Below are 24,569 nucleotides of genomic sequence, written 5' to 3' on the forward strand. Positions count from 1 at the left end.
AGCTTATGTTCTTTTTTACTGTAGAAGAGAGTGGCGCAACAGGATGGAAGTGCCCAGAGGCAGCTGCCAAGTCTGTGAGCTCAGAACCCCACTGGTACTGCTCTGGGAATGCCTCTGCTATCCATGGGGAGCTTTGTAAGTTGGATTCTGGGCAGCAGCTGTGCTCTTACCTGTGTTCTCCTCCTGTGCCCTCATGGAATGTACACATTTTGGGCTGGAACAGAACTCCCTATATGGGTCATGGGCTGGTTTCAGACCCTGTAACTCTGCTATCCTGAGACACCTGCATTGAGAGCTCGGGAGCTGTCGAGTACAGACACCTGACTCGGCCTCTGCAGGTGTCTCATTCTCTCTCCTTGATATTACAGAGTTTTTAGGGCAGCTGCTTTCTTAATTAGGCACCTCATCAATGTGGTCTGTTAGGGGAATGACATTGGGCTTTGAAAGTTATGAGGGCAAACTTGGGAAAACAAAGTAAGGGGGAATGAAACTAAAGAAAACCAACCAAATAAACCACACTAAAAACCAAAAACCACACTGAAAAAAATGGGTCAGGCACTTGTTGGTTTTGGCATTAGCCAACCCATGACCTGTTACTACTTTTCTAGGGGGGGGGCATTACACTTAAAAACTGAAACACAGTTAACATTTTCTTTCAAGTTAATACCCTCAGATTTTGTCTAAGGTCTTACTATAAAGAGCTCACTTCATCCTTTGTTATAATGTGATTGTTAAGCAAGGAGAAAGAATTACAGTGAACAATGCAGGTTGTCAAAGATGGAATTTCAAAAGGTCCAAAGTACTCCTCAAAATTGGTTGCAGTTACTCAACAGTTTCCCCAAGAAAAACGGAGAAATAATTAAAGAAAAATGTTTTTCATGTACTCAAATATTTTCATTTTTGTGTTAGTGAACTTAGTCTGGTTTAAGATGTGTAGAGAGGATTAAAAATTGCTCACCCCTGAACATTTTGACTTTCAAAAAAATGAGCTATTATGTTAAAATTATAATTTTAAAGCCTGATTGAAATGCATTGAAAATGCATAGCATATTTTACTTATTTAGAAAAGCTATGTTTTCCTACAACTGTTTAAAGTAATGCATTTGTTCTTTTGGGAAATCCTGGATTCTGAAATTAAAACTGCCATTTGATTTTCAGTTGCAATATTTTATTGTTACAATTGTACAACAAAGGTAGTTAACTGGGATCCTTTATAAAACCTATTTAGTCAAAATATTAGGACACTGAAGTGGGTTCAGATTGCATTAGAGAGCACTTGCCTTGTTCAAGATTCTTGGCAGAGAAAGGAAGAAGAAAAAAAAGTAATTGTATGTCAGTATTCCCAGTTGTAAGATTTAGGTATAATTATTCTATGCATTTTACATCATGTGCTCTTCTCTAGTCAGTTGTGAGAGTTTAGGTTTTGCAAGCTGAGTGAGAAAATTTAAAGAAAATACTGCTTTCAGGTGGAATGGTTTTCCATGCTTAAAATTGAGTGATAATTGGACTGTGTTTCTAAGGACAAGGAGTATTTGGTGACTCTGTAATAATTACACTAATGTCTCCTCGATTTTGCTGTTCACACTAGCCAGCCCTTGAAAGGAAATATTTTGTGTGCACGTTTCTGTTGTCTGCCTTGTGTCAGAAAATGCATGTAAAATGCTACCCAGTCTGACACCTACTTTGTCTCCAGTGTTTTCCTTGTGTAAATGACTTCCCAGCTGCATGGAAATAGGAAAAATGTCTCCTGTTTCAAACAAAACTTTCGGCTTTCTGGAGGTTATTCTTGAAGTCAATGGGGGGGAATCTAACTGCACTTGTTTTATGTGAGATGAACCAGCCTGAGAAAGTCTGAAGATGAACTTAGCTCTCCTTTATTTTGGTGAAAGTTTCTGGCAAGCAAAATACATTGATGAAAGGAAATTTACCCCTCCACCCCTGACTCATATAGGAGAGATTTTGCAATGCACTTGTTTTCATCCAGCTCTATGAACCTTTAGATTTCCACTGCCTCAAAGTTCTAAGAGGAAGCTTTAGTCACTTTGGTAGATGAAGTAAAAGGAGACACTTGAAATTATGAATGAGAAATTTAACATTTACAAGGTGAAAAAGAAACCCAGTTACAAGAGAGTAAGCTCTGTTGAATGCACTTTCGTATTGCAATATTTTAGAAAAACTGTTCACTGAAGTTGTTTTTTTTAACACAGAAGCATAAGAAGATAATTCCCTTTTTTGACATGCTTTACCTTTGCAAAGTTCCTGGGCTGTTGACAGGTACAACAAGACATGTGCTACACCTACATGCTATTAGTGCAGCAGCCTTTGAAAAATGTCTAATGCATTGGCATATCTGACAATTTAGGGTATTAGTTAACAGTAAGACTTTGTAAATAGAGTGAATTTTAGTTCCAACTGCTGACTTGAGCATTCAGTCAACATCTGCAGTACAGGGCTGAACAACAAATAATGTCATTTTATGCTATAGAGATGGAAGCTGGCGTTATACAGTGTGTATGGCTCAGCCTTAGAGCAATGGTAATTGCAATGTATTGAAGTTTTGCATTGTAATAAAAATAGAGACCATTAGTGGATACCATTTATGTCATTACTATTTAGTGTCTGTGTGTTGCAGCTTTTTTAGTGCTCATAAAACTGTCCCTGCTTGCAGATATGTGACAGCACTGATATAAATTTAAATGTTTAGAAATCCATGAGACATAAAATATAGATAGTAAATAGGGGCATAACATTATAGACAGAACCTTAATTTGGCACACAAATGTTTATATATTTGCATGTCTTGTGCAGAAATTAGCATAATGGTCCTCACATTTATGCTACAAATGAACTTGATTAAGCAAAGAATAAGAAGTGAATTAAAACTGAGGCACATAATGCAGAAGCAGCAGAGGATTCTTTCAGGTTCCCAAAAGGGAATTTGTGATGCTGAAAGGTACATCCTCTACATACATCTGGTGGGATATTGATTTTTCTTTTTATAGACTTTTTACTAGTTACAGCACCTGTTCCCCTAACAAGTATTACAGTTGTTCTTAAGAAGTGATTATGTTAATTAAACAATAAAAAAGATAATAAGATTGTTAGGAACCCTAAGATAGAGATTGGTGGCACTGATTTAACAGCGGTGGGGCCAGCCAGCAGAGCAGGTCGGTCATATGGTGTCTAGCCCAAAAGAGCAATATCTTGTGGCCAAAGACTAGAGGTTGGTGTGAGGGCAGGGGAGGAACTGGCTGAGGAAAGACTTCTTTGGGGGATGGAGAGGGAAGGAGTCCAGGAATAGAGCACAGGAGGATTTCCCTAAATTCTGAGTGTTACATATGAGACAAGTGTTCAAGTCACAGTTTGGGCTTCCCAGTATATGACTTTTGTTCAAGAAATTTGGCAGCTTGTTTGGCTTCCATGCGGCAGATCTCTGGGAAAGCTGCCTTCTTCCTTTGTTTTAAGGAATGTCACTTGGATTCTGCTGGCAATTACACTAACATCTTAAAGAGGTTCCCACCAAAGTTGATTTTTCCTTAGGAAGTTGCCACCATGGCTGATTTTTCCTTTGAGAGACTTCTCTTTGTGCTTTCCTGACCCTGGTTTCTGCGTCAGTGACAGATTTGAAGCAAGAGATTCTGAGATTTGTCTTCTGCACACTCCATGCCCATTGTCCTCAGCTCTGACCTTTAGCTCCTGGAAACACCCTGCAGGTTTGTCACAGAGCTCTCAGGGGATTTGGAAATCAAATTATACAGCACTAAGGAAGAACACAGAAAGCTATAAAAACACTTCAGTCATGAAGAGCAAAGTGACAGCAAGCGGTGTTAGAGTATGAATCCTTCCAATTAATTTTCCTTTCAGAGCACTTTTTGTAACATTTTTAATTCTAAGTTTGTATGAATTCTTTGGCAACATGTTGTGTCTTTCAAAAGGAAAGAAAAAAACCCCTTTGATAAACCTTCTGAGTCTCTTGACTAAACAATGATAGTGCCCTGATTTCTTTGAATCCTCATACATGGGAAAGGTGATAGTGGGAATGTACATTTGCAAAAAGATTGTGGCTTACATTAATGGTTGTTAAGGTTATAAAATGAGATTCTTTTCAGAAGCTCAAGTAATAAGCAGAAGCAAAACATAAGCTCTCTGTACAGTGAATATAAATAATTCTTTCTGTGGCTCCTAGTATTTCTTACAATCTAATTATGGAAAGTGTTAAACTGAAAATCATATTGCTCCTTTTAAAAACATATTTTTATCTGTTTATCCGTACAAAACAGACCAACATGTAAATCTGTAAAATGTTTTCCATCTTCAAAGCAGCTATTTATATTAATTTAAATTCTAAAATCTTTTTGAAACTTTCATTTTTATTTCTGATTGTGGGATTCAATGTCACTTCTTAGCACATTGAATGCTGATGGCTTTGAACATATAGTATGGCATAGAGAGATAACTTGTGCCCACCACCATGCTGAGAGGCAATTCTAAAGGAAAAGTGATTTTTTTGCTGGAGTTTTGGCTGATTTTAGAATTAGGGGAAATATTAAAGAGCATAATAAAATAATTCAATTCCTCTACACACCACTAAATTGTTTTTTACCTTATTTATCCAGTTTACAGCAGAGGCTGCTTTTTGAAACTATTCTTCACTAGAATTACTAAACTCACTAAGTTCTAAAGCAGGTGACAGGTAAGTTTTGCAGTAAAGTGTGTTATTTTTGACTGGGTCTGTGCACACTTATCAAAAGCATATGTAAAGGGAGAAGAATATTCGAGTGATATAAGAGAAATGAGCTCCCTAAGATCTATTGTATCATAAGGTGGAATGCAAAAGACTATTTGTATTTCTAGCAAAACCTGGGTGAACCTGAAAAAATGCCATACTTCAAGGTGATTCTACTGGCATAATTGGATTAACTGTAGTTACCATAAAACCTGATGCTAAATCTGAGTACAACATATTCCTTTAAGCAGGACAAGTAAATGCAATGTTTTGAATTGGAAACAAATGTTGAATTGGTGATACTTGAAAGTACCAGTAAGACTGTGCACAGCATATTTTCTTGATAACTTGTTTTCCTGTATTTTCTAACACCTATTTTTTAAGTTCACTCTTGTTCTGACTGCTGGATGATACCTGGTATCTCGCTGCTCCCTTGTGCTTCTGTCTTGCAGGTAGGCAGTGTATCCCGAAGTCTTACAGGGCACTCAGCTTTATCAGATTACCCAAATTACTACAGGTCACAGCTGAGATGCATTAGAGGAATTTAATAGGAAAGCTCACCCAATATAGGCTCTACTGTTCTTACTGCTTCTTATTGCTTTCATAAGAAGTGAGGGAGATTATTGAAAGACTTATTTATAAAATAGCCAGTGCAATGCAGCAACACTCCAGGTTTATGCTGAACTAGGTGTTGAACCTGAATGAATGTGGGCATCTGCTGCAGTGCAGATTACAGGTCACTGTGTGACCTCACACATGTAGGTTGGCCTCATCCTCCTTTGTTTAATCCATCTACAAAATTGAGAAAAACAAGGACCTCCATGAAGAAACAGGTATGCATCTGGGCACAACTGCCCCAGGTAAATAAATTACAAAGAAGGCAGAGGCTCAGCTGAAGGAATAATAATGAGGAAATAGAAGTCTCTTTGTCTCCTACACACATTTGCCATTAAGTTAGTGCTGTGCTGTGTTTACATTTATTGGGCGTGTTTAGTCTCACTGGGCTTCCAGCAGAACAGATCTGGGGTCATCGTCTTTCCCTGTAATTCAGTGCATGAGAAGCACTGTGAGGTTAGGTTTATTGGAGGGAACAGAGGCACAGGCTTTAGTGACTTGTGAATGAATCAATAAAGCATGTTCCTGTAGGTTTCTGAATTGTCTCTTTCATTAAGAATGGAATTGGACAGCAGAAGATTGATTTCTGTGGCAAATCAGAGGTGTTCTTTTAGACCTTAGTTTAAACTGTGGGCTTTTGAAGTCAAAAAGCTCCATCAAAAATATTATACAGGGTTTAAACTGCAAAAAGGATCATAAATAGCTTAAATATCCTTTTTCAGAAGACTTTTTTGAACTCAGAATTACATGAGACCTGTTCTTTAGCAATGCCCAGAGCTGACTAAATGAGGGGCAAACTGCTAAGCTCCCACAGCTGAGGATCATGGCTTACAGAGTACTGAACATGGTGTTGGTTAAAAGACATTTGGAAGGGCAAAAATGCACAAAGAATTGTTGCTGCTAAGGTTTTAACTGAGAATCGTGTTGCTTACAGCAGCTGCTGACAATGAAGTGTGCTGTGTGATGATTATACAGGTATGGGACAGTCTTAAGTTTTGACAGAGAGCTGTTTCATTTTGCTTGTTTTTGCAGCATCACCATGTGGCTGTGAAATTCTGAAGAAGCTTACCTTTACAGATGTGGTTTTTCTAAAAAATTTTATCCTGTATGGCACATCCAGGCTTACTTGAGTATGGTAGTGCACCTTGACAGTGTTGTTTTAGGACAGTGTAATTTACTTGTAGGTAACACAGTGTTCATCTTGGGGCCAGGACTTTAGGTACACATATGTGCCTTTATAGCATCCTGAATCAGTTTCATGGACAGACAAGGGCAGTGCTGCATATGCATTTCCTAATTTTTTAATAGGCTCATCAAGTCAAAATTTGTATTTCCAAATCCTCAGGGAAATGGAGAAACATGGATGAGCCACAGTGCTGAGTCTAGACAAAAATTAGCTGAATCTAAATCAAGAGCAGCATCAACAGTAATACTTAGAAGCCAGAGCTTTATTAGGAACTGATAATTTGCCAGGCATTGCTTTCCACATAGGCAATACTGTAAGATGTTGGCTATCAATAAGTTGCTACATATTCCAAAACAAGTTTAAACCAAATAATTTATCACAAGATATGTCACCTGTTACATTGACTTAGCTTTAAGCTTGCATGTGCATACCTGCAGAGGATAATGGTGTTTTCCAGCATTCTCTCGAGAGGCAGTTACATTAATTTTCTAGTAATTGCTATCTATATCAGAATTACATGTTACCTACATGTAGAAGGTTTATGAATTATTCATTGTTTGGTGCAAACCTGAATCATGATTCTTCCCTGTTTTCCCTCGCTGGGGACTTGTGTAGGCATCCTCCCCAGCTGACTGAAGAAGCTTGTTTATACCTGAAGGGTACCCAACAATGCTACACATACAGAATTCAAATGTTGCTGCTGTGGTGCAGTGATAGATGCTGGTGATACAGGGCCTTAGTGGGGGTTTCTAGTTCAATTTTCTGTTACACCATCAGAATTTGTCATACTGTTTTTGTGTTACTGTGTCACAAACACTGTCAGTCAGGGTCTTACTAAAGATGGGTGAACTCTTCAGGATCTAGAGGCCTGGGTAAGATACCCAAAGTCTCTAGTAGCTTTTCAGAGGATAATGGAGTTTTCTTTTGTCTCAGTGTTTTCAGGTGTAAATATTTCCCTTTTCAATGGTGTTTCAATTTTTTCAGGCTGCCTTATCATTCAGGAGTAGGAGGAAGTGAGCTTGAAGTATGTGCTTTCTGTCTAGAGCAGAGCTTTCTTTGGATGGGATGAACATCAGTAGAGGAGTTTTCCCAGGCAGGGTTTTAACACTGTCTTTGATGTCCAGAAGAGAATGCAGCCTGAGCCGTGTAGGGTTCTCTGAAGCCATTATTAATGTAGCCATAATTAAGGGTCTGTCACACTAGAGAGTAAGAAAGGCGTAAGAGACTGATCAGTACTCATTGCTGAGTTTACAGAAGGGGTTATACAGCACTCACTGGATACAAAGCAGTAGCTGTCATTCTGGGGGATTATTTTTGTGTTCACTAAAGATGAATTAGTGTACATTATTTACCTTGATTTTCACAGGATCCATTGCAAAGCACATCCAGAAATGGAAGACCTTTATTCTTTCTTACTCTTGAGAAAGATCTGTCAAGTCAGTAAGTGGTTTGATTGAATGAGAGCAGTGAAACTAGTCCATGGTGGAAGACTTTTAAAAAGAGGTGAGTGGCATTTTTTATTTTTTTATTTTTTTCCCCCAAAATTTAACTGTGGTTACATGGCAGAAAATCTGAAATCTAGTAAGTGGGTTGCCCAAAAATTATAACCATCTCTTAGAGGTGTGGGAAGGTTCTCTCTGTGTTAAACTAGTCATCATTTCCCTATAAGAGTGTCCCAAAAAGGAGTGTATTTGGGTCTGCTCAGGAAAAACAGGGATGTCCTTGATTCTGAGCTTTGATGAATCCCTTGTGGTAAAGAGACTGGCCAAGGATGAAACATAAGCAAGCAATGGCTTTCACATTTCTGAGTGGTGGGACTGCCCATACCTTTGAGTCCAGCTCATTCAGGTGGTGATGTACCAGCAGCCCTGGGACCAAAACATGGGCTGCCAAAGGCCTGCATGGAGGGAAGGACAAGTCAGTGAGTGGGAGTGATGGCCTGACAATTCAGTTGAGAAGTGGAGTAATAAATGCTAATGTAAGCAACAAAGACAATGGATTTCCATTTACAGATTAACACTGGAAGTATTTCAATAGGATGTGTTTTACTCAAACAGGAGTTGTGGGGATTGATGCAGAAGTAACTTAGTAAAAATCTCATATAAGAGATTAGACCAGAATGTCTGATGCCCCCTTTAGCTCTTAATAAAATTTGAAATGTTAAACTGGAACCTCTTCATATTAGATTTGGATAGCACTTCTTGGTGGACTTGTCAATATCTCAAGTGGCATTGAGGTTTCCGTGGGACTGTAATTTTGCACGAGCCCATGCTGCATGCCTGAGGACACTTGGCCTTACAATCCTTGCTTGGGTTATACAGACAGCCAGAGTGGACCCAAGCAGCTAAAAAAGACAAATGTGTTGTGGATGAAAAGGAAGGGAGAGTCAGTGAATATTAAAAAATATCAGACTGTCTTAGAAGGATAATATTGTCTTTTGGCTTCAGTTCCACAGATGGGAATTTAAAGCTCTTATGTAAATCCTGATGAAGTGAGGGGCTGTGACAGTTCCCCTGACTTCAGTGGGATAATTTTGAAGAAGAGGGTTAAGTGATTCTTAGTGGACTGGGACAGAGAAGAATACTGACAACATGAATATCTTTTGCATCTAGGGCTCTTTTTCAATCCTTGATAAAATCTGAACCATAAAGGAAAGTACATAGTAGGAAATTGAAGAAACAAAAAGATGAAGAATGAAAATTTTGATTTTTGAGGCTTAGCAGAGGGAGGGGAAAACATATAAGCCTAAGAAATGCACATGGAAGTAGTCCCCAATTAGTGATATTCATCACTAATTAGGGATGACAATCACTGTAGAGCCATAGGGTGGGAGAGGAGTAAGGTCTTTACTGAAATTCCCCAGGCTGAAATAATGCTGCTTCTGTCTGCAGAGAAGGATTTGCCAAAGCTTGTTTTTTGGGTTGATATTTTGTTAAAACAGAACACCTGACCAGCAGTGTTGAACTATGCTGTTTTAATGTTCATAGGTAGATGTCACATTAATTTTAAAAAAAAACAACATTTTTTTTTATTTTTCTGTATAGAAAAATAAACAATTTCAGTTTAAGAGATCATGTTAAAGTGAAAAATTATGCATTTACCCCAGCTGAAATTCTTTTGTCATTTCATTTTGTGGAAACATGGAGTCCCTTAGGCATTTACAGTGTTTGGAAATAACTGTCTTACATGGAGCTCTAGGTTACTTCTTAGTTCAGGTTCACAGGTTGGTATGGGTCATAATTATGGCAAGAATTAGCTGAAGACCACAGCAATTAACTCTTTTTATGGCTTATTATTATATTCTAAATACTAAATTGTTATGTCAAATAGTCTGAGAGATTTGATAGCTGACCCACAGACAGTGCACTGCCTTTGCTTACATACTTAAGCTACTAGTATTCCTGGGAAGATACAGCTTATTAATTCATTATTATTTTATTGATGTTCAATTGATGTCTGATTAAATATAAATTAGACACTTGGTAATAATAATGTAGTAGGATGAGGCAGGTGAGCTTCCCCCAGGATAGTTTGTAATGAAGCTTCAAATTTTTAATAATCTTAAACTCATAAATAAATTATTGCAGGTGAAACAAATGCAGAAATACTGAAATAAGCTATAAAAATGTTAAGTGGTGATGAAGAGACACATAATCTGCTGGGAGATCTGTGTGAGAACGTGCATTTGGCACTAAGTCATGTCGGTCAGAATCGGCTCCCCACTCCTTCCAATCATTTCATATTTAGGTGTGTATCTGCCCCTCCTATCCACATTGTTATGCTGTACAATCCTGTTCCCAGACACTTTGCTTTGCCTGGGAACAGTGTTAATTTAATGCACTCAGGTGACCCCAGAGCACTGGAATGACACGGCAGCAGCAGTCCAGAGTGCTGCAGTGATTCCTGCTGTTAGCAGAGCTGCCGGCGAGCCCGGGCGCTCTTCTGGACAGTTGTCTGTGAACTCTTCAGGGAGAAGTCAGGGGGAGCTGTCTCTTTGACCACACTGTCAGTGTTGAGAAGGACACATCCTCTCACTTAGCTATATCTTTCATCTTTTCCTTGGAAGACAGATTTCTCAGGTGCTTCTCTGTTTTTCTTAAAGAGTTAGAAAGGATACCATAATTCTCCCTTAGAAAAGAAAAGAAAGGAGAACTTACCCTTATGTAAGGAAAGAAGGAAGTAGACAAGGAGAGGATTCTGATAGTGTATTTGCTGGTTTGTTTGGGGTTTTTGGGTCCCCAATATTCTGAAAAGATTTCAAGAGATCCGAAATCCCCCATTTCTTCAGTAAAAACAGCACCATTATCCCAGCCTGGTAAGACAGAGTGAGATCCCAAGGCAATACTCAATATCTGTGTTTTAGACTCACCATAGTGGGAATTGCAGAAACTTGGCACTTCATGAAAGCTGCTGGTAATTTGAAGAGTTAAGTCCTGCAGCAGGTTATCAAATGTAAAGAAGCTTAGTTCCTAAGATTAATTTTGTAGTATTTTTATCTGCAGAAGTAAGGGAATACACAAAAGCCTGAAAATCTGGCCTTAGGACCATAGCCACTGGTTTAGACTTTCACCTAAAATTATATTCTAAGAATCTGTTGGTTATTGAATGGCCAAAGGGTTGTAAACTAGATATTTGGCTCAATACGAGGTACAGAAAAAGACAAGTATGCTGCTTTTCTGATGTGAGAGACCTTGGTTGCTAGGAGGAAAGCATTCAAGTGTTTGCTTATGTTTTGCAGGGGTGTTAACACTGTGGGATAAACAGATAACACCACGCCTTTAAATAACATTTTCTTAAATAGTGAAACTATTCCCTAATGAAGAAATTGCAGTAATCACATTTATGTAAAAATAGGGAGTTATGGTATCTATGTAATTAAAGTGCTGGATTTTTCCAAACAAAAATCTGCTGGCAAATATATATTTGTATATTTGTGTAATTGGAGATTTTGAAATCAACTTCTTGTTGGCACACAGAAAATTGTTGCCTCTCCCTAACAGGGTTAGGAGAGAGGAGTCACATGTGTGATTTGCAGCATCCATAGCAAAATGATGTTCTTTTTGGTAGATATGGTTATTCCTGTGCATCTGCCAGGAGGCCCATGGGTACAGAAAACAGAGCCAGCTTGAATCATTCTTCACTTTTTCCATGATGTGCTAGGCCAGCATGGTCTGGTGGAACTGTTTGCCAGTTCCTGTCCATGCACTTGCTGACACTTCTCTGGGGAACCACATTAAGCAATCGCCTGGGTCACCAGATGTCTGTGCCTCCTCCTCCATGTGTCAGTGCAGGCTGGGCTTGGAAGAAGGTCCTGCCCTGTTCTTGATGTTGTTTGCACACTGCCCAGATTTCTTGTGACTTGTGTCAGTGTGACAAAAAGTCCTTTCCAGGCTCTGCTTGCTTCCTTGGATGTAGGAGCGCTGTTAGAGATGAATAAATGCTTTGCAAGATCCCCGCCAGTTTCTCATGAAGGAATTAGAGAAGTCTCAAGGCTAGTTTGACACTTGGGGCTCCTCTTTTTTGCCATTTTCTTGTCCTGCAAGAAAATAAGATACAAATTACTTCAAGCACAACACCTTCTGCTTCAACTTTGATGCAAAGGTCTTACAATTGAGAGAATGTATCAGTCTAAGAACTGAAAGATTAAATAGGCATTAAACAGGCATTTAAACTGTTTGGAGCCCTATGTACCTCTGCTGTGTGCACATAAAGCTCAGCTTAGGGAATGCAGCAAACATTCTGCAGCCTCCAGAGATACCTATAAATTTGATGTTCTGTATTTGCTCTTGTCTCCCTTTAAAAAGGCTCTTGTTGCTGCACATCTTTATTCAAAGTTACTTCTGGTGAGGCAGAGGAGAGGATAACATTTATAGTAATTGGTAATCAAAAGGAAAGAGGAAACAAAGGAAAAGGCCAATAATGCAAGACAATCATTAAGTGCCAAATATAATTTGTCAAAGGTGTTTCTTCTAAATTGGATGAAGACAGCATTTTTTCAGATCAATACTGCCTCAGTGACTCCACTACAGTTCTGGTAGCTCTTGGCTAACAAATAGGAAGAATTGATATGTCCTATGTGTAAATATCAAGACCAAAGAACTTAGTGGATTAATAGACCTTGACTGTGGTCAGGTATTGCTGTAAAACTGGGATTGGCAATATGCAAGGGTTGAAGCTGGCACAAATCACATCCATGGCCTGATTAGCTATGAGCCAGCCTTGTAGATCAGCACAGCTAGAAGTTCAAAGTTTCACAGCAAACTGAGCTCAGTAGTAAATACTGTCAAGGAGTACATGCCCTGGTTCTTGGTGATCTTTGTGGGAAAACATGTATTGAATTCATTCAGAGTTTGAGCTGCCTATCAGGGGAGGTGCATTAAATATTTGAGCTAGTTGTTGTCCATCTTTATCCACACATCTTACCCAACCTGATACATTTAATCACCAATATAATGTGTTCTTGCTGTGACTTAGTATGATATTATATTCTTACCTGATGTTACTATGTGTCAAATACTGTTTTATTTCAAAATATATGATGGGACTAGAGAAGCTGATGTCATACAACAGAGGGGTAACCTCATAACAGGAAATGGTATTTCAACTTAAGTTTCAGAGGGTGCATGATATTCTGAGCATTTAGTAGAGCATAACATCCTGGTAGCCTGCTGACAGGAGCAAGCGGCTCATGGTTCCTTACCTGGTGTTCATTAGCCCTCACTGTGCCATAGGAGCCCCTGGCTCTAGCAGCAGAATTCTACATCTGTGGAGACAAAGCCTTCATAGTCTAAGCAAACCATAAAAGCTTGTCCTGAGTCCCAAGAACGAGTGTTTGCACTGGAATTCAGGCATCCTAATTCACAGCCAGCACAGTTTACTTGAGAGCAGAGCCAGTGTGGCACTCTGGTATCCCTTGGGATGAAGGAGTCATCCATATGTGTGCACACCTACAAACCTCTGCATCTGGCAGCCCCAGAGCTTCCTGAAGACAGCTCTGCAGCAGGAAGGAGCATCCCAGCTGCATTTTTCATCAGGAGAATATGCTAATTTTTGCTGCAACAACTGTATATTACCTGACAAATATTCTCTCTGGTCTCTTGGGTTCACTTTGTCTGGTTGTGTTTAGAATCCCCAAATGATTATGAAATAGGTAGAAGATACCTGATAATTTAACAGGCCCTTTCTATTTTTTTCTAAAGCTCTATTAATATAATTTCTTAGGTGTCTGTTAATATAATTTCTTAGGTGTAACCATATCTTGTTCAACGTCAATCCATTGTGAATCATGCAGCCACATCAGTGAGAGACCAGAACCTGCTGCAGACTGTGAGCAACAAGAAATTTCAGCTGGCTGACTGCATAAGGGCTTTGCAAGATCACCAATAGTTTTTATATTCAGAGTTAAATAGAGCAATAAGATGGAATTTCAGCTTTAGTGCAATGGGTTGCAGCTCTTCAGTCAATCAAATTATAGTTCAATCAGTTCATTTTAATCACTTCTCTGGAGAGAAGTAAACCCCTATGTTGAAGAATATGCAGCAATTTTATTGATGGAAAGTTTAATTGTTTCATTTTTCCTTACCGTCTGTAACATACTAGACTTTTAATCAGTGGGAACTGAAGTTATAATGAAGTAAAGTCCACTTTCCACAGTTCACAACTAGCTGAAAATAATTGGGTTGAGACTCCCATCCAGACAGTGTAATGCCTCTGGCATTTTCCTGAAAACTACACTTAATTGCTTTGCTGATGTTGTTAAGTGGTCCTAAGGGGGATGAAGTAGTAAAGCTGCTCACATATGCAGGGAAACAATACACAAAAAATGCCTTACAAGTCCTTAAAGGAGGACCAACTAGTGACTAGAAGACAATATATTGCACCTTTCCCCCCTTTCCTATACCAGAGTGAACAGACAGGAGAGGCTGATACAATCAACTGGAAATTCTATAAACACTAACAATATTTCTATTTAAGGGCAGTAAGCTTGGGAGCCGAAGTACAGAAAACATCAAGGCAGAGCTCTTGCAATCAACCCTGCATCTTTAGGCTAGCCCAAGTTGCTTGGCCTTTTTATCCTGAAGACTGGTGAGCTGTCTTCAGCATCTTGGCCTGAGGAACAGATGTACTCTTGTCCCCAGGGAGGGAGGACAGCTTGCTCTCTGTTCTCTGAAGTGACAGGATGTGAGCCAGCCATGAGCTGAAAGCCTTGTCCAGGCATCAGTGGGACCAGCACATGTACCCTGTAAGGCTCTAAACATAGCCAGAGAAGGAATAACACTTTGGCATTTCTCCTCCATGGCAATTGTTTAAAATGGTGAATTAACTGATAGACTCAAGGATATTCTGATGAAGAAATACATTAGCTGTTTAATGGAGATAATTTATTTAGGCTATTGCCCACTCATATCAGTCTTAGAGCTAGAGCTAATTTAGATATTTTAAGTAAGTGGGGGGCTTTTTTACGATTTTTTTGTTCTTGTTTATTGAGATATGTGGACACAGTAAAGTCTGTCTCAACAACCTGACCTTCTTCAGCTGCTATTTGTGTAAACTTCAGTATGACCTTTGCTTATTCTGTTCTTGCTTTTACAGGCTCTGAACTGAACAGCTACCCCCTGACGACTTTCTAGAAGGGAACATAGGCAAAATTGAGCCACGGAGTTCTAAAGCTAAAATCTTAAAAGTTCCCTTAACCTTAGTTCAAGGGTTGGCACCTCAAATTTTGGCCAGCATAACTCTTCCAGCACCTGAAATTATACTTTTTCCATTGAAACAGGCTGAAGTCCAGACAGGACTCAAGTACCTTGACATGTAGACCCATGTCAGCTGTGTTCTCCCTAATATTAATAAATTTTAACATGTATTTCTCCTATGGTGAAATGCTCACATTCCATGTGCTGAAACCGCCAACCATCTGCCAAGGATATCAGCCCTCTGTGAGAAAGTGCCCTGTGTCCAATTCTCTCTGCTTGCCTGTCTCTGGGAGAACAGCTCAGCAGCAGCAGTGCTTGGGCTCTGCTCTTCCTGGGGTCCTGTTTTGTCATGAGTAATGTGGTGTGGAATGGTTTTAGCAAATGCACCAAAGGAGGACTAGGTTGTGACAACTGGTGAGGGGTGGGGCTTGGGTTTTGTGTTCTCAGAGATGGTGAGGGATTGGAGGAGCCAGGGCAAATCTACAGTGCAGAGGGAAAATAACCAACCTGGTGTGGCTGGCTGAAATTTATCTCTGTGTTGCTTAGCTGGTTTAAAGGGTACCCTGCTCTGCCCTGCCACTTTTTTTTGGGACAGGGTTTCTGTCCCAGAAGGAGGAGTTCTTCTTGGAGCTGTAATGCAGTCCAATGCAGCAGCACAGCTGCCAGCTGGCCCTTATTGCCAAGCAGAGCTGCTTGCTGAGGCTTGCATGTTTTAAAGTCTTAGCCTGGGTCTCAGTGGAAACAAGGAGGAGAATGATTTGACACACATTCCCCTGATTTGACATACTCTGTGGTTACAACATGGTGTGTCCTCCACAAGAAATCCAAATACATGTTGCTGTGCAGGCACAAATCTGACTGTTCCTGATAAACTGTTCATGTGGAAAGATACAATTTGCATGGTTGTCATCAAAGCCAGTGTATGTATTCATTTGCGGAAGCATGTCAGACACCATATGTCACTAATATGCCTTTGATATGTTGGTTCACATATGCTGGAACACATCTGTTCTGTGTCTGTACTCTCTGTACTATTTATTCTTTATTTCGTACTTTCTTTTGACTAAAAGTTTGATTTAAACCTTGAAAAAGTGTGGGATAAATCTTGCTTTTAAAGAAGCAGAGTTTTGGTAATATTCCAGCATTTGGCCAATGTGTATCTTCTCACAGATGAGAAGGTCATTTAAAAGAGAATTTTTTTCCCCTTTCAGTAACCAGAAAAAAATCAGTTCCCAGGCAAAACAAAGATTAGATTTGACTACAAGTTTGTTAAATGAAAAAAATAATGTTTTAGTGTTGGGCAAGTTCTGCAGTGTATGGATTTGCTGAAAATAAGTCCTTGTAAGAGCCATATGTTACACCATCATGACAGTAAATTAGTTCTATCTGGAAACTTTTCTTATTCAGTTAAAGAATTTACTGTATAATAAATGAGTTAATAAAGGAATGATATAATACACGATGTTTGTTAGGCTATTCATTATACATGGGTGAAACTCAAAACCAGTGTCACAACAAAAGGACTCAAAAATAGTTATTACAACTCATCAATCAACTGAGCCACTGCAGCACCCTTCAGAGGGCTTCAGCCAGCCTAAAAGGCACAGTTTGGGCAAAAGCAGAGAATGATACTTTTCTATAAGAGGAAAACAAGAAGAGACTTTACGAACCAGCTGAGGATACCTGGAGAGTCCAGACACGAGAGTCCAATGCTCAAGTACAGGAGGGGCTTACGAACCAAAGGCAAAGGGAGTGGCTGTGTGGGGCTCACCAGCATGGTGGCAGGAAGAGGCCCATAAAGAAGCGGCCAAGGTGGAGCTCTGAGTGTCCCACAGCTATGGCATTTTGCCTTTCCATAAGAACTCACCCCATATTCAGCAACAAATCACAAATGGTGATTCAGCTCTTGGTGGACTTAGGTAGCCTGGGCTTCATATTCTGTTGTATGGTTTGGCTCAGGCCCTAAACATAATTATACATAACATTGGGAAATCAAATCTGTCTAAATCCAAAAGCTTTATGTCACTGTCAAGGAGTCATAGCATTTCCCAGCCACAGCTTAAAACAACTCACATCAAAACAAACCACCAACAGCTGAGTACAGTTGGCCAGCAGCTAGTTTGTAAAAAAGGCCCTGAGTAGCCCAGAGCGCACCTGCGGCCATGGCAGAGCCCTGCCCGGGCTGCGGGGCTGGCTGGGATGAGGGGCCTCGGAATCAGTCAGTGCCATCTTGTGGCATTTCAGGATATTAAAACGCCCCTGAGCTACAGAAACTGCAAATGTCCTTGGAATCCACCACAATTCCAAAATTTGCAATGGTACCGCGTACGAAGCCCGTACAGCTACACTTGCTCGGCCATAGCTACTGCGGCTGTGCATGGAGAGGCTCAGCACCTGAATGATTAATAAGGCAAATGCCTACCAATTATGGCTCATTGGAGGGGCACAGATTAATGCCTGTAATTAGAAATCCCGGGAACAGATGGAGAATTTTGCAACATCAAAAGCCTGCTCTTTATTAGCCGTGTCCTGCGCTGGGCAAGTGGAGCACCAGGCCGCGGTTTGCCTGGCACAGCCATCCCCTGGGACAGAGCCAGGCAGGGGCTGCTCCCACGGGGCCCCAACGGGGGCTGTGTGTGGGTACCTGCAGCTCCTGGGGCAAGGCTGAGCTGTGCTGAAAGCCACTGGGCATCCCCCCCATCTCCCACCCACCAGGGACCCTGCGAGCAGCACGAGTTTGATGCTCAGAGGTGGCTGCTCCTGCATCACTTGCAGCCCCAAACCCTTCCCTCCAGATCCCCAAATCTCAGTTCCTGGTACCAGCCTGAGCCTGGGACACAGCAGCAGCTGGTATTGCTGACTCAGTAACAAAAATTTTAGCAAAGTATTCCTAAGAGCTATCCTACTCTCCCCACCCACTCCAATAGGGGGAAAGGGCCTATAAGCCTTCATGTTATCATTTTGTACATATACTAACTATATGATATGAGAAAACACATAATTTAATTTGGTACACATAATATCTACCTACTTTATAAAGCAATTTATATACTATAAACAACACATCCAGTAGATAAAGTATTAATGCAAGTAATGTAAGAATATATATAAAGGTATATATATAAAATGTGCATATAAATATATATCTGATAAATTATATAAATACAAATAATAGCATTGTAATAAATTTATAAGTAATGATATATAATTTTCTTTACATTGTATGTATATATATTAATAAAAATTATGCTATTTCCTAATAGTGACTACTGCAATACCAGAAGGGGACACATACCATTCCTAGCAGTGTAACATTTATTGCATAAAAAGGAAGGAAATAATAGAATCTTGAACAAGATTAAAAACAGCTCTGAGGCCTATTCAGTCAGTTGGTGGCCAGGGGGTCCCCCAGGGGGACATCCTTTCTTTACTGCATCAGAGGGTGCTGAGGGAAAGGGGACAGACCCCTGTGTCCCTGTAGGTAACACTGTGGCTCGCTGACAAATAACTAATTCTTCCTTGTCTCATTGCCCACTTTGACATTGGTCAAGCATCACAGGCACTCATCCAAAAGCCTTTTTGGGAGTGGTTACAGTGTAGTTACAAACACAGTAATTTCTGCTTTCTCCCTTCTCCACTTCTATCAATTATTCAGAGATTTTCCTTTTTCTTTCTGTGACCCCAGATTTAATTTTTTTTTAAGGAAAATGCAATATCAATTTTATCAAATCTTCTGAAAAGAAAATCACTTTCACACTATACATGTTTCATTCAAGGACTTAAGCCCTGATGCTAATTCAGTATAATTTTAGTAAATAGCGTGCTTTTCTCAGCTTACAGCTTTACTGGGAGGTAGTCTGGTACAGTTGCCAAGTACAATTGTTTGCTTTAGGGTTTATTGCAGGGCACTGAATCCTGTTATAAACTCTTTTTTTGAGCACAGTAGAAATGCTCTGATTGCAGACAAACAAAAATTTCAGTACTTACCAGAAGTCAATAAATAGTAAATTGAAAACTGATTTTTTTCCACTATTGATTTGATCACAAAGACAAAAAAGCCCTTATATGATAATTTCATTGTTCTGGACTGCTACTATGGTTAGTTAGACATATGACTAATGGGTTCACTCCAACCTGAACAAGGCACTTCTTATTTTCCAAACTAGGCAAACTGAGTTTTTATCTTCTATTAGCATAAGCTGTGTTATTAACACAAAGTAATCTTCCAAATAGTTTGAAGCTAATATGATAATTACAACATAATTGATTGCAATTGCTTGTTTTCCTAGGATGAAAGCAAATAATATTTCTTGCAAGTGTCTCTAATTTTCAAAACATTATATAGACTTCTGTTGGCTGAACTCTTGCTGTAAATCTATAACTTAGACAACTATTTCCTCTCTGTCATGCTGGAAATGAAATATGCCTTTTGACCATGATTTATTTTTCTCACTTATTCCCTGTCCTGGTAGCAAGCACTGAGTTTTATTTTCTGATGGGCCAGACATTTTTTCTAGTTTTGCATATAAAAATTCCCAATAAGCCATCTCAGAGGGGATGATATCAGCCTGAATTCCCACTACTTTCCTCTGGCCGAGGTATGTTAAAGCATTATTTTGTTGCTCATCAGAGGGTCTGGTGTAGCTGCAATGTGACTGGAAGAGATTTCTTTCTGATGTAGCCATGAAATACCCCCAGCCTCTTTCACCATGCAACTGGGGAATTGGAATTATGCACCCTGCAACAATCTCAGAAGGAACAGAAGCAAAAATACTGCAGCTGCCACTGAGAGGTAAAATTTGAATCCAGTTCAAGATTTGAATATCAGAGATACCTGAACACCAGTGTTCTCAGCACTGCCTTTTCATTTTGAAAAATGTAACATAGAGAGAGAGAGAGCTCACATTTTGAGAATGTAAGGGTTTCTCATTTCAGAGTTTAGGCTCTAGCTTTTGGAGACACCTTGTATAAGGTGGCCAAATGTAGCACTCTGACCTAACTCAGTCCAACATTTTCTCCTATTTCTTTACCATACAAAACTATTCACAAAAAGTCCTGGTTTCTCTATAGGATTCATTACTGCATTATAGCACTGTATATCAGACTGGACTTCCAAGTTAGCCCTTGGAGAGATTGCATTTCTACTTTGTAATGATTTTACCATTGGAAAAATTCATCTAGAAAGATGCCTTGGAAGCAATGAAGCCACAGTGGGAATTCTTCAAGTGAAGTATCCATCACTCCTCAGTAGAGGAATTGGGGGGATATGTTAAGCTTGCTACATCCTCTGTCAATCTTTTGTTTATTACATTATCAAGTTGCTGGCACTGTGAAAGATTAAAACAGTTGGGTAAGTGCAAAGCATGGAGCTACTGAGCACTTTGATTATAAGTCAGACATCAAACTGGTATTTGAAGTGCAGAACTACTGAGCTTTCACTCTGTCACACAAGCAGATGTTGCCGGAGGCAAGGAGGAAAGGAGCCCTGCATTTTTTTTAACTTGGCTACTGAACTTTGCACTACCTGAAGAACCAGGCACTGTGTGCAGCTCCTGGTTAGATGCCTTTCAAACCTATCTTCTGCCTAAGGGCTACCAGATGTGCAGCTGAGGCAAACTGATAGATTTTCCCATTGTGCATCTCCTCAGCCTGAGGACGTGCTGTTTATTGCTCTAAGTAAATGGTTGGGCTGCTTTATTAATTTAGGAGTCTGACAATAGTATTTTTCCCTTTTGCTCTACTTTAAGGAGACTTCCCAGTATGAGAGTGAACGATTAATGAGCAAAGATACCCAGGGAGGAAGACTTCATCCTGGATACTTATTCAGAATTTCAGCTTGAATGATCCAACCAAAATCATTTTCCATGCATATTACTACCTGATAGCTGTGGTCTGCCACACATGTATTCTGACAACCTTTAAAGATTGGTGGGGACTTGTCCACAGGGGAATCCTTAAGTCTGGTGACTTACCTATCCTACTACCTGGACATCCATTCACTCCGAAGGATCCAAGAAACATCCAGTAAATGACTCTCCATGCACAATGAACTGCCTCAGGACCCTGGGTAAGTACATTCATGTCTCTCAGTGTTCAAGTAAAAAAGTGCTTCCCCTTCTTTTTACAGGCATTAAGTAAACCTACAAGGAAATACTATAACACATTTAATAGGTGTGAAATTAATCTACAGGCTTATGATGGAGAATACCAGGGATTTCACTGACCATCAGTAGGACTGCACCCACCTACCTCAAACATAAAAAGCTGTTACATTCCATACAGATTTTCTTCCTTTACAGGCATCATATATACACATCACTTCTGTATGTGCAAATACATCCACTGCTGTTACCTATCACTCCTTATACCAGTGTCCAAAACACATGCTGGAGAACTGTGTATCTGTGTACCTTACAGAGAGATAAAAGTTTGAACTGGTGAAGTATTCCCCCATGTGGCTGCCACAATCCCATGTCACCATAGATGTTCTGTGTCACTGAGGGAGCAGACAGCAAGGCTGGCACTGGCAGAGAAAAGTGGCTTTTGGAGGGTAAACTAGTGAAAATGCCACAGTTACAGAAGTGAGAGAGTCCACTTAGGAAAATTCATTTGAGAAGAGAACCTACAGAAGACTAATATGAGGAGGTGTACCTCAGAGAAGAAGCCCTCCTCTGAACAAATGTGGGCCATGATAACATTTTATAATCCACAGCTATCTATAGTTTCTTTTTAAGCATATTAGTCTATGCCTACTTCCAAACACCTGCTATTTTGATAAGATTTTTTTGTTTACAAATAAATATTAGATATTGGAATTGTACATAGAATTATTTTCCCTCTAGATAGGTTCCTGGTGTCTTTTTACATTATGTGTAATCATGAGTGACCCCAAGGTCAGTTATTAACAAAACCTCACAGAAAACCCTGCTTGATAGGAAGAAATGTGAAAATCTCAAGGAACAAAGTATTTGACTTCTAAACAAAATGCCTGCCTAAGACCAAACCTCATTAGGGAAGTCCTCCAGGCAAACATCCTCTCATTATTTATTGTCATGGTTTGCTGAAGATTCCTCGGTGTAACTCACAATTGTGTTTTAAATAAATCTCTCTGTATAGTAAATGTGGTAATCTTGCATCTAAGCAACAGGGTTAGCTGAAAACTAAAGACCAAAATTTCACATTTCAGGGACTCATAAACAGCTTAGAGTCTGACAGCAGTGCAACAAGAGGCAAAAATATGACTGACAACATATGGCTGGAAAGTAGAATCACAGTGGCTGTACAACATAACAACAGAACAGTGAGACTGCAAAGCAAAAGCAATTAGCTGCAAGTGTTTCTAATGTGGAATTATTTATGGTGAGGAATTTCTTTATAGCAAAAGGATGCAGCTGTGTTTATGATTAACATTTAAGGCATGAAGGCCTTGGATTTAAGGTTTTGGTTCCCATCCTTCATTCTGGCCTCTAGAGGATCAATCAGGACTAGGCCCTCTAATGTTTTGAGGCACTCTGATATCTTGGAGGAATTGGTCTAAGCTTCTTAGAGTTCAACTGCTCATCTCAAAATTAGGGATACTAAAGCTCTTTCTCATAACAGGTACTGTGCATGGGAGGGTGCTAAGGAATGTTTTATCAAATAGTTTTGCTATGGATCTTTCCAAAGCGGTGAAGGTCTGACAGATTTTCCTTACAAATCTTATCACATCTAAGGGTTAACTGATGTTTATGCCTAAGCTGACCATGACTTCCATTTTTAATTCCACTAAACCACTAAAACCTCTTAAAGAAGTCCAGAATACTTCAGAAATTTCCATCTCTAATCAGAACAGTGTAAAGTTCTCTTCAAGGAGAAAATCCTCTGGTGTGATCCATTTTTCTGCTGTAGTTAAATATTCTTGGGCTGATTCAGCATCTGGGCTGATGAGCTGGCCCCTGGAAGTTCCTGTTTTGGTTGCTCTGGAGGAGGCTGGAGGGGCAGCACAGTGGAAAGTTCCTCTCCTCACCAGAGGACATGCACAAGCCACTCTTGCCAGGGCACAGTCTCCTGACTCCCTTGCTTGGCTCAGTGCACTGCCTCTGCTCCTGCCCATAAAAGATTCATTCTCTTAAATTTCACATTTATCACTTTCCATAACAAGGTTTCTCTACCAAGGTAATGCTATAGTTAAACAAATGTAAAGGTGGTGAGGATAGAGAGTAAAATAACTGAAAACATCTTTTTTACTCAGTGTGGTGAAAGGGGATATTAATACAAACAGATGGCTTTTTTTAGTGCACCTATTATAGTATGTGCCACTATTTGCTGAATGCATACCTATGAGACTGTGTGTGTGCAATAAAATCCTTAGTTTATTAAGCATTTTTTTTCTATTCTGCTATGTCAGTCTAAATTCACTTTGAAGGCAGGAATGATGGAATTGTTCAATATATTGTGTGCACAAGGTTGTGACCTCTGCAATCAGCCCCTGAAACACCACTGTCTTCTTCCTATTTGGGCAGCTGAAATGAATTACAAGGTAGCATCATAAAATATTGTACTAAATCTGAAGCCTCTGAATATGCAGTTCTTGAGCATTTCTGTATTCTTTCTAACTTCCAAAATATTTACAACCTCTATAGGACTTAAAAAAATGAAAACTGAACATACTGTTTTTACTGAACATCTTGTTTCTAAACAAGGTCTCAATCCTGCCAGAGCTCAAATGGGTGAATGCCTTGTCCTTGTAAAAAGATGTGCCACCGATTTCTGCATCCATTTGTGTTTGTGTTTTGCAGGAGACATCCTGGAATTGTTATTGTGTCATCCAGCAGGAAGGCACTGGTACATCTGCCTGCATGGAGGACACATCTCTACACTGAGGCACATCCTAACCAGGGGAGGTAGGGGGGGAAATGCTTTTGTCTTGAAAGGTGACAGAAGGAATATCCTCAAGAATAAATCTGAGACCCCAAATACCTTGCTCTGCACATAAGATCCTCTGCTTGAAGATTGACCCAGCCAAGCTGGACACCCAGTGTAAAGCTGTCATCACTCTGCTTTTCCACGCTTACTGAACTTTCTTCATTCTCTGTAATATGTGCAACTAGAATTATATCAGCCACCACAACAATCTTTTCCTTACATCAGCTCTGTAGCAGCAGCTCTGCCTCCCTTCTGTGCTGTTACTAGCGGGATAGCTCCAAATGATTTCTTTTCCACACACAACAAAGGCCTATACAGCATCAGCAGGGCCCATGAAATAGGAACCAACAAGCAGAAAGTCCAGTTGCTGAAGTCATTCATTGGTGTCTCTTATTCTGCAAAACATTTAAACAGCACACTTGTACTAAAGCTGCTGTGAATATTC

General features: G+C 39.8%; 1 protein-coding gene and 1 long non-coding RNA gene across 4 annotated transcripts in view; one reads left to right on the forward strand and one right to left on the reverse strand.

The window, feature by feature from the left end:
- LOC107209913 overlaps positions 1-21,194 on the forward strand; it is a 35,503-nt gene extending 14,309 nt beyond the window's left edge. Inside the window, exons 3-4 of one of the 3 annotated variants that reach the window (XM_033517171.1) lie at positions 7,894-8,030; positions 14,502-15,047. In XM_033517171.1, the coding sequence (XP_033373062.1) occupies positions 7,894-7,984 (91 nt within the window). In that variant the 3' untranslated portion in view covers positions 7,985-8,030; positions 14,502-15,047. Of the gene's footprint in view, positions 1-7,893; positions 8,031-14,501; positions 15,048-15,119; positions 16,678-20,967 lie in introns of those variants that run through there. The other 2 variants (XM_033517170.1, XM_015640106.2) reach the window with 2 other exon arrangements.
- LOC117244985 lies at positions 9,445-24,556 on the reverse strand. The gene is made up of 3 exons (XR_004499046.1): positions 24,345-24,556; positions 21,193-21,283; positions 9,445-12,063 (listed from the first exon to the last, which is right to left on the reverse strand). It is a non-coding gene; the product is annotated as an uncharacterized LOC117244985 (long non-coding RNA).
- Between the last annotated feature and the right edge of the window lie 13 nt (positions 24,557-24,569).

Source organism: Parus major, chromosome 11 (assembly GCF_001522545.3).
Source record: "Parus major isolate Abel chromosome 11, Parus_major1.1, whole genome shotgun sequence".
NCBI lineage: Eukaryota > Metazoa > Chordata > Aves > Passeriformes > Paridae > Parus > Parus major.